Source organism: Lampetra fluviatilis, chromosome 4 (assembly GCF_964198595.1).
Source record: "Lampetra fluviatilis chromosome 4, kcLamFluv1.1, whole genome shotgun sequence".
In the NCBI taxonomy this organism is placed as follows: domain Eukaryota; kingdom Metazoa; phylum Chordata; class Hyperoartia; order Petromyzontiformes; family Petromyzontidae; genus Lampetra; species Lampetra fluviatilis.
Genome location: NC_136278.1, coordinates 18,782,964 through 18,793,578, shown reverse-complemented (window position 1 = coordinate 18,793,578; position 10,615 = coordinate 18,782,964). Strand labels below are relative to the sequence as shown.

Sequence of the window (10,615 nt, the reverse complement as noted above, 5' to 3'; positions counted from 1 at the left end):
AACAGGTGCCTTTTATAAAGGTAACAAAGCTGAGATTAGGAGCACTCCCTTTAAGAGTGTGCTCCTAATCTCAGCTCGTTACCTGTATAAAAGACACCTGGAAGCCATACATCTTTCTGATTGAGAGGGGGTCAAATACTTATTTCCCTCATTAAAATGCAATTCAATTTTTTACATTTTTGACATGCGTTTTTCTGGATGTCTTTGTTGTTATTCTATCTCTCACTGTTCTAATAAACCTACCATTAAAATTATAGACTGATCATTTCTTTGTCAGTGGGCAAACGTACAAAATCAGCAGGGGATCAAATACTTTTTTCCCTCACTGTATATACACCCACACACAACATATAGACAACACTACAAAGACAAACCCATACACAATTACTGATGTGTACACACATACACAGCACACACAATGCATCTCTGCTTAAATCCTTATACTGGACAAGAGACTTGTTTTTATTTGCCAACAGGTGAAAACATGTTCATACACAAGCCCCACAAATGGCATTGTCACTATCATATTATTCTTTTGAAGTCGTTCCAATTTCAAGAGGGAATATTTAGACATTTGTATCCCCGATGACCTTCTGGGTGAGTTCTGAGAGTGAGCGATGCCGTGCGTCGAACGAGTGTCTGTGTGGGCCTCCCACAGGCAGTAGTGCCTCACGGCAATCCAGGGATCGGCCCTCGAGATGTGGACATCACAGAACTCCTGCCGGCCACAGTTCCCTCTTGCTCCAACTCTGGGTGGCACTGCTACACCCTCTGGTTTATGCCGCAACTCAAGTGGCCCGTGACTTTTTTTATTCAGCGCCAAAAGCTTAGCTTCGTCAAATTAAATAAAAAGCTAATTTCATCGGTGGATTTTTGTGTGAAATCACTGACGACCAGACTGAGACCATCAGCCCTTATGGCACTGGAAAAAAAACGCGGACTTACCATGGGCGGCCGAAACACGAATTCAAGTCTCACACCGCAGTGACGTCAGCTCAGTGTTTAGACACGGCCACTGTGAACCTCACATCCAAGTAGCAATGTCAATTGGCCATTACCAGGGCTTAATTTCTCACTGAATATGTTCGGCATCACCGGTAACTGGATCAGGTGGCGCATGACTAGGAGCCGCAGCCAAAGGTACACTAAGTGTGGTGAGCATTTTTGCGGAAATGTTTGCTGGGTTGGCGATGCGAACTGACCCGACTGAAATTAAGCCCTGGTCATTTCCGCCTGCTGCTCAAATGATATGTCCACTCGGACTGCTCAAGTCCAGTCCAGTTCAATGTGTTCCAGTCCTGCTTGGTCCAGTCCAGTTTAGTCCAACCTAGTCTAGTTCAGTCCAGTCCAGTTCAGTCCAGTCCAGTTCAGTTCAATCCAGTCTAGTCCATTCTAGTGTAACGGCACGGCCTCCGAACTCGGGTCTCCCCCAACTTGAAGGACGCACGGGCCGCGCTGGGAGAATCTGGAAGAGCAGCATGGACGCGACGTCACTCTGAGCTCCTCCTGAGTTGGCGAGCCCGGCCATTCTGCCAAGGCTGCCAGTACAGTCCATCCCCACCCTATCAAGTCCAGTCATGTCCAGTTCATTTCAGGCCGACAAAGTCCAGTCCAGTATGCTCCAATCTGTTTTGGTCTAGTTCAGTCAGGTGTAGTACACTAGAACGTGGTTTAGTTCAGTCCGGTCCAGTCCAGTATGCTCCAATCTGTTTTGGTCTAGTCCAGTGTAGTGCACTAGAGTGTGGTTTAGTTCAGTCCGGTCCAGTCTGGTTTGGTTCAGTCTGGTCCAGTCCAGTCGAAGCAAAGTCCACCAATCACACCCCCTGGGCTGCGCCACGCTCACTATCGGCAGTTGCGCAGGGCGGCCGCGGCGATCATGGACACGGCCCTCATGGCCTCGGCGCACGTGGGGCCGATCTGGCGCTCGGGCAGCAGGAAGCCGTAGCGGCCCGTGTCGCGCAGCTCCAGCGCAAACGAGTAGCGTGCCCCCTGCGAGTAGGCCCAGTCCAGCGAGCTGCCTGACGTCACGTCTGTGGGGGGAGGCAAGGAGAGGAATCTAACATTTTTTTTTTTTACCAGGTAAGGCTCACTGAGCTAAACAGCTCTTTTTCAGGAGCGACCTTGCCACAAACGATATCCCAATGAAGTGGCTTATCGTGTGGAAATATATAACAACCAGCTCTTTAAATGCAGAAAGTCTCCAGACGAACCTCAGGAGTTGCGATGTAAATCAGCAGACGATACGCCTCCTTGACATTTATGTTCCTCCACATATATAAAAAAAAAATGACTAAAGATACACACATCGCATCAGCCACATGGTCTTTCTGTCAGTGATTTTTTTCAGCAGCATTGGTTCAAACAAGCAAAATATGGACATTAACCCCAAATGTGATAACATTCCAGCAATATGGCCCACAACAAAATAATATATATAAAATTTGATTCAGCGTCCCTGATGTCAGTGGTATGGGATGTGACGCCGTGGCGTATTTATCCACCACGCGTGCGATTTTACAGGAGAAAAAAAAAGTAAGGTATTTTTTTCACAAATCTTGTTTTGAAATTAATCCTGGTACGGCTGGTTTGTGACATGCGGCTGCGAAATTGGACGCGAAAGCAATTCTTGTCTCATATTAATGGCCTTCCGTTATGCCGGCCGTAAACACGCAGCTTTTTTTTTCTTCTCTCTCTTTTAAAAATAACAAACCCAGCAAAAAAAAGAATAAATAAGTGGCAAGTATCCTTTGATTGTGTAAACACGGCTCCATGATGTATGTGTAATGTAGTAACTCGGCGGGAGACGACTTCACGGGGAGCACACTCTTTATTTTACCAAACTCGTTCACAGGTGACTAACACCCACTTAGTATCTCGGGTGACAAACACCCACTTAGCTACCCTGGCGACTAACGCCCTCTTAGCTACCCTGGCGACTAACGCCCACTGAGCTATTCTGGCGACTAACGCCCACTGAGCTACTCGGGTGACTAACACCCTCTTAGCTACCCTGGCGACTAACGCCCTCTTAGCTACCCTGGCGACTAACGCCCACTGAGCTATTCTGGCGACTAACGCCCACTGAGCTACTCGGGTGACTAACACCCTCTTAGCTACCCTGGCGACTAACGCCCTCTTAGCTACCCTGGCGACTAACGCCCACTGAGCTATTCTGGCGACTAACGCCCACTGAGCTACTTGGGTGACAAACACCCACTTAGTATCTCGGGTGACAAACACCCACTTAGTATCTCGGGTGACAAACACCCACTTAGCTACCCTGGCGACTAACGCCCTCTTAGCTACCCTGGCGACTAACGCCCACTGAGCTATTCTGGCGACTAACGCCCACTGAGCTACTCGGGTGACAAACACCCACTTAGCTACCCTGGCGACTAACGCCCACTGAGCTACTCGGGACACTCCCTGCCCGGGGTGTCCGTCTTGACTGTGGGTCCCCAGCCCGACCCACGTGGGCGTCGGACCCCGGGTCCCACAGTCTCGCCTCCGAGCCACACAGGGCCCCGGTCCCCACAAGGACGGCGGGACTAGGGGTCTCGGGGCACTAGGTCTTCAGCTCCGTCTTCTGGTCTTCAACTGGGTAACTCTCCCCGAGTGCTCTCGCGCGTCCCCCTTTATACCCCACCTGCGGACGTCGCTGCGAGCACCCATCCTATTCGACCAATCACTGGGCGCTGGCTACGATCCTGTTTTCCCACATCTCAGCGTGCCTCAGCACCCACGCCGCGCCGCCCCGTCATCTGTCACTCCCGGCGCGCGCGTCCACACCACGCCCACAACGCGTGCCCAACCCCGCACCCCGCGCCGCCCCGTGATCCATCACTGTCACAGTCGGCGCACGTCAACACCACCACTACATATGTCTCGAACAAATGTATTTGTCATCTGCCTTTGTTTCAAACAGCCCGTTACAGAGAAAGTGTGTGGGGGGGGGGGGACAAACGAGGCAGCCACGAATGGCCAGCTCAGCTTGTGTCTCCTTTTGGGTTGAGTTGATAATTTTGAGATCACCCACCTGAAGCATCAGCCCAGAATGGGTGACGCACACGCCTGTACTCCGAGAGCCGGTCAATGGCACCGACTTGAACAATCTCTCAAACGCATTGAGCTGCGGAGTTGGCCAGATGTTGGCAGTGCAGCAAGTGGGTTTTGTGAGCGCATCTGTGCAGACCCCTCCTAGCGGTGGCGAGATGTTAACTAACTCGTCTGGTATACACGAAAGTCGTGGGTTCTATCCCGACCCTGACGCCTGTTAATTGGGAGTTTGTGGTGTCTCTCTCCCGGTGCTAGAGCGGATTTTTCTCTGGGTCCTCCGGTTTTTCCCTCCTCATTTAGAATCAAATCACACGTTTAGATCGTGTGGCCGCTATTCAATTCCACGCGATGATAAGCCACTTCGTTGAGCTACCATTTGTGATAGCCAGGTCGCTTCTGCTACATAGCTCAGTGGGGCATTTCCTGGTAAAATAAAAAGTTTAGTTTAGTGCCAGGTACTCCAGTCTCCCTCCCCCATGCGGCGTGGTCATAGGTTGAGCCAAATATTCAGACACAATACCCTCCCGGGAGAGAGTCAGCGAGGTTCTCTTTGGTCAAAACTAAATCCGAGTTCTTACTCTTTATTATTATTATTATACTGTATGAGTACAGTGCAGCCCTTTTGTCAATCCACTGCTGGATGAAGGCCTCCCCACACCGTGCGGGTCGTGGGGGCAATTTGACCATACTTCACCACGCTGGTCAGTGCGGGTCGGTAAAGGTCGGGATGCATGAATCTGGGAGCATAGAAGTGCAGCATCATGATTAATTTCATCATTACACGACCGCTGTAAAACGCAAACTAATCTTCACAGGCACGTGTTGATTCGCGAACCGTGAGCATAATAATTTATTTTAAACTGATGAACCGAATTGTCCGCAATGTCTCTCTCCTGCTCCCTAACGATACCCTAACTGGGCCTTTGGTTGGCGCTGAGGCTCAGATGTTTATAACGAGCCCTAAGAATCTTCAACGTGTCTGACCACAAACATTGTGGTTAATGTAGACACGACTCCTTGTAAAAAGGGTTTCAGTTTTCTGTTTCAACATCTTTAACACAGCTGTTTTGTTGCCAGATGAAAGAGGGGAACACCCTATTATCATATTTTGGTATTGGCAAAGAAGGTCCCATGATGTGTCAAGGTCGCTTTATGAGTGGCAGACACCCTCATCTCTGCCCTGAACGTCCTAACTGGGCCCAGAGACTCCACTTGGGCTATGAGGGTCCCCTGGGCTATGAGTCACCTGGGCTATGAGAGTCACCTGGGCTATGATGGTCACCTGGGCTATGAGGGTCACCTGGGCTATGAGGGTCACCTGGGCTATGAGAGTCATCTGGGCTATGAGGGTCACCTGGGCTATGAGGGTCACCTGGGCTATGAGAGTCCTAACTGGGCATCAGTTTGCATTCTGTTTGCTTTTTGAAGCTTGGCGAACACTGACTGGCTCTTAAGGGTGGGCCAAAAGTCAGGACACATTGGGTTATTTAATTAATTTTAATACTAGTGTAATAAACGACTGGACCACGATGTCTGGCTCAGTGTCCTTTATTCGGTTCGTGCTGTACACCCACACGGCTGTCTTTACTCTGTAGCTTCTCCACGGTGCTGACTCCAATGTCGGCCCGATCCACAACAGCAGCTCCGCTGCTGTTTCTCTCACACAGCCCCCCTTGGCTGTACTCGCTGCAACTCCTCTCCCTCCGCAGCTCTGACAGCCTCTTGCTGTCTCTCTCTCTCTCCGCAGCTCCTCCTGGCAGCCACACCGCTGCCTCTAACATGCAGCCCTCTCTCTCTCTCTCTCCGCAGCTCCTCCTGGCAGCCACACCGCTGCCTCTAACACGCAGCCCTTCTGGCTGTCTCCTCTGCAGCTGCACACCACTCCGCAGCTTCCTCTTATCTTCGGGGTTGGCTCCCGATGGCCGTCGGCGCCCCCCCCTCTCCACACTCGCCCGCGTGGCCTCACTCTTTTCCGCTCACACCCCGACCCCTTCCCCTTCCGGTTTACCCGCTTAAGGACCCGAACCTTCCCCCCACGTCACATGACTCCACCCCCCGTGACGTCACATCCGGAAGGTCGCTTACGCCCGCATTACACCACCCTCCCCCGTAGAAAAATCCCAGCCGACCTCGGCTGACCAATAGCAAATCGTAATGCGGCGAACCGAGCTTCCCCCCCTAAAGGACACTAAGCATACAATGTAACAGCAAGAACAACAACAACAACGCAATTAACATCAACGAACGTACAAAAAGCATGCAATAAATACAACTGTAAGAAAAAAATAACAAGACAACAACAATCAACGAAACGTAAGCGATTTGGAACGTGTGCGGGTCGCCGGCCCGTCCCGGACGGTCGGCGGCCCACTCGCAGAACGGGAACGCGATGAAAGTCGAGGAATGACAGGGGGTAATCCCCCTGTCGCAGCTGGAAGTCCACCGCCGTCCCGTGTCTCTAAAGAGTTAGTCTTGGGCTTGTCCTGTGACCGTGCCCGCAGCTGGGTCGGAAGGGCTGCAGGGCTCGAAGGTCCCGCAGACCTGGCAGGCGTCCTCCGAGCAGGGCCCCTCGTCCCCCGCAATGTCACGGCCGGCCTGTCTGGAACAGGTACGACAGGCGCTCTAGCAAGATCAATGGACGCAGGCAGGGGAGAGTCAGCAGCAACAGACCCCGGCAAGGCAACATTGGGGGATGACGCATCATGTAAGGGAGCAACATATGGTTTCAAGCGCGACGTATGCACAACCCAGCGACGAGACCCAATCTGGACGCGTGCTGACTGTGGGTTGGGAACCGCAATGAGGCGTACGGGACCATGCCAGGGTTTGTGCAATTTCGGCGAGGTCCCCGGACGTACCTGTGGACAATGAAGCCAGGCTAGGTCCCCAACCTTCCAAGGGCACTCCCCCTCAGACCGTCGCGCATATCGCTCGTTCCGGGCCTGGGCTTTGGCCGTAGCCACGCGGGCATTCTCCCGCGCCTCCGTGACTCGGCGAACCGTGTCCTGAATGTATTCAGGAAGTGGTTTACGAGGTCCCTTCACCCCAGTTCCCAATTGCACATCCACCGGCGGCACGTTTCCCCGACCATACATAAGGTAAAACGGCGAATATCCTGTAGCCGCATGAGGCGTCATCCTGTACGCCGAAAGCACCCCGGGGATGTGCAGATCCCAATCTGATTGTTGTTCACTCACGGTATGGCAAAGCATGGCAGACAATGTCCTGTTCAGCCGTTCAACCATACCATCCGTCTGCGGATGGTATGGGGATGTCCGTACTTTCTTAGTCCCAAGGCCCGCGCACACTTCCGCCAATAATTTAGAAGAGAAATTCCTGCCCTGGTCCGTGAGGAGTCTCTCAGGCGCCCCCTTATCCATAATATACCCAAACAAAAAGGCGTCGGTAATGGCCGCGGCCGACTGATCGGGCAACGGCCAGGCCATCGGCCAACGGGAGAGGTACTCAACCCCTACCAGCAAATATTTATTACCCCTCGCCGATGGTGGAAAAGGTCCCAATATGTCCAGTGCCACCAATTCATTGACTCGAGACACCTGAATCGACTGGAGAGGCGGCACGTAAGGATGTTTCGGCGGCTTACGTCGTGCACACGCAGGGCACGCGCGCACGTGCCCTACGACATCTGTCGCCATGCCGTGCCAAAAATAATGACGTTGCAACGTCAACAAGGTCTTCTGCACCCCTAAATGTAAGAGAGTGTCACAATGGAGGGTTCTAATCAACTCGAATCGCAAGGACGTTGGTACCACCAGGCGCCAACGTTCCTGGAACCCCTCCCGCCACATAAGCAGACCATCTCGGAGAGCGGTTTGCGGCCCCACAGCCGTACTCGGACTCCCATTGTCCTTAGCAGACCGCTTCCGCAAGGACACCAATGACTCATCCATCATCTGTTCCCGGATCCAGACAGACCGCGGCAGATTCAAAACCCCGTCAGCCGGTCCCGGTTCCATCGGAGTGTCCGACTTCTCGACGGCCAACGTAAGCGGCTGAGGGGGGTTTGGAATCGGCGAACACCTATGCGTCCCCGACTCACATTTACAAGGGGCGCGCCGCGGTAATCTGGAAAGTGCGTCAGCGTTCGCATGGCGCACTCCCTTCCGATGTTGAATTTGGAAGGAAAATTCCTGTAGCGTGTCCAACCAACGTGCCAACTGTCCGGATGGCTGGTCAATTTTAAGGGCATATTGCAAGGCCGCATGATCCGTACGCACAATAAAAGAACGACCGTAGAGGTATGGTCGAAATTGCCATAGGAAAAAAACAACCGCCAATAGTTCTCTGCGAGTGACACAGTAGCGGGTTTCCGCAGGAGACAAGACTCGGCTACCATACGCCACGACACGCTCTACACCCCCTTTAGACTGTGATAACACCGCCCCAATACCTGTGTCACTCGCGTCCGTATCAAGAATGAATGGGTGATCGAAATCGGGATAATCCAATGTTGGGGCCGTGGCCAATAGATCACGCAGACTCCGAAAGGCCGCCTCCTCCGGCTGTCCCCAAACAAACTTCCGTCCTTTACCCGTAAGGAGATGCAAGGGCCTCGCAATCGTCGCAAAACCCGTCACAAATCTTCGGTAATACGAGGCAAATCCCAAAAACCGCCGAACATCCCCCACGGTGGCCGGAGTCGGCCAATCCCGGACGCACGCCGTCTTTTCCGGATCCGTGGACACTCCCTCAGCACTCACAATGTGCCCCAAATAGCGGACGGACCGTTGCAGTAGGTGACATTTCTTTGGTTTGAATTTCAATTTGGCAGAACGCATCCTCGTGAACACTGTCTCCAGCCGCGTCAAATGTTCATCAAATGTGCGGCTGAAGACAATGATATCGTCCAAATATATAAGACATGTCTCCCACTGCAACCCCGTCAAAACGAGCTCCATCAATCTTTGAAATGTAGCAGGGGCCGCATTCAATCCCATCGGGAGACAGTTGAATTGAAATAACCCCTGCGGCGTACGGAATGCGGTTTTCTCCCGTGAGGACTCGTCAAGGGGAAGCTGCCAAAATCCCGAAGAGAGGTCCAGTGTGGAAAAGAACTTAGCCCCCGACAATGCGTCGAGGGAGTCATCCATACGCGGCAGGGGGTACGCATTTGCCACCGATATCTTATTCAATTTGCGGAAATCAACACAAAATCGCAATTTGCCATCCTTCTTCTTAACCAAGACGACTGGAGCGCCCCATGGGCTGTTAGATGGCGATATAATGTCCGCAGCCAACATGTCTTCCACTGCCCCCCGTACGTGTTCTCGCTCCGCAGGACTCATCCGATGTGAATTTAATCGAATAGGGGCAGCATCGCCCGTCTCAATGTCATGGTAAAGCAACGAAGTGCGGCCCAAATCCAAATCATCGGAGCTGAACACATCGGAATATGTCAACAACAATTTACGCAGCGCACCACGTTGCTCCATGGACAGGGAAGAATTTTCGTCACATAAATGAGCAACCCAACGATCATCCGAACTCCTTGGCTCGGAAACCCCAGCAACAACTCCCCGGCTATGTGGACAATCATGGGTCGCAAACGCCGTAGTGGCATGTGCCACAACCGTACCGGCCGGGACACGGACGTTTTCTCCCCCCGCATTAAGCACCTGTAAAAACGGTAATTGATCCGGCCGGACGATGGTCTGTGCCCCCACTAACGCCAACCCGGCTGTTATCGCGGCGGACGGTGACAACAAGACCCCTACTGCTCCTAGCCGATCAGGCAGGGGCTTCCGATACCGCAAGGGTATAAGCATCTGTGTACCAGGTGGGATGTCCACAGATGCGACGGACAGCGCCTGCACCTGTACGGCCGAAGCAGGTCGCCCCCAGGGCGACGGCAGAAACGAGATTTGACGGCCCCCCGGCAGTTCAATACAATTCTCATTGATTTTGATCAAAATGGGCATCTTAGCCAAAAAATCGGTGCCTAACAAACAAGGAACCGCCAAAGATCTCGATATCAACACAACACCCGAGGCCGACACATCCCCAATAGATATCTTAGCATCCACCTGACCCACGATACCCATGCTACCCCCGTTGGCAGCGACGCACGACCCATAAACCGGACGCACAGCCCCCGGCGGGATGCCCAACAGATGAAAAATGACATCCGAAATATTAGTCGCAGACGCGCCGGAGTCGACCAAAATGCGTACGTCCACCCCTTGTATAGACCCCGGTACAGTGGACGAGCCCGTAGCGGCCGCGACGACTCTCCGTGCCAACTTGCGCCATTGCGTGACCGAGCGACAAGGCCCCGTCGAAGGGCATGCTTTAACCACAACGTTAGGATGGCGCAACGACGGTGATGGGTGAGGTGTAAAGCCTTGCCGAGTGTCTGGTGCGTGCCGACATGCCTGTTTCGGAGGATCTTTAGCCGACTTGACCGGTGCCGAGGCCTCCTGCTGCGGCGGAGCCGGGAAGCGGGCCCAGCAGTCTCTGGCGTAGTGGCCCCTACGCCCGCAGCGGAAACACTCGGCCTCGTTGCGCCGAAGCGCAGGCCTCGCCTCCTGACGGCCCCGTT

At 53.1% G+C, this 10,615-nt stretch overlaps 1 protein-coding gene across 1 annotated transcript in view; it reads right to left on the bottom strand.

The window, feature by feature from the left end:
- Positions 1-328: 328 nt before the first annotated feature.
- LOC144931622 (carboxypeptidase A6-like) overlaps positions 329-10,615 on the bottom strand; it is a 31,142-nt gene continuing 20,855 nt past the window's right edge. Inside the window, exon 11 of the mRNA XM_078855706.1 lies at positions 329-2,030. Coding sequence (XP_078711832.1) covers positions 1,843-2,030 — 188 coding nt within the window. The 3' untranslated portion in view covers positions 329-1,842. The remainder of the gene's footprint in view (positions 2,031-10,615) is intronic.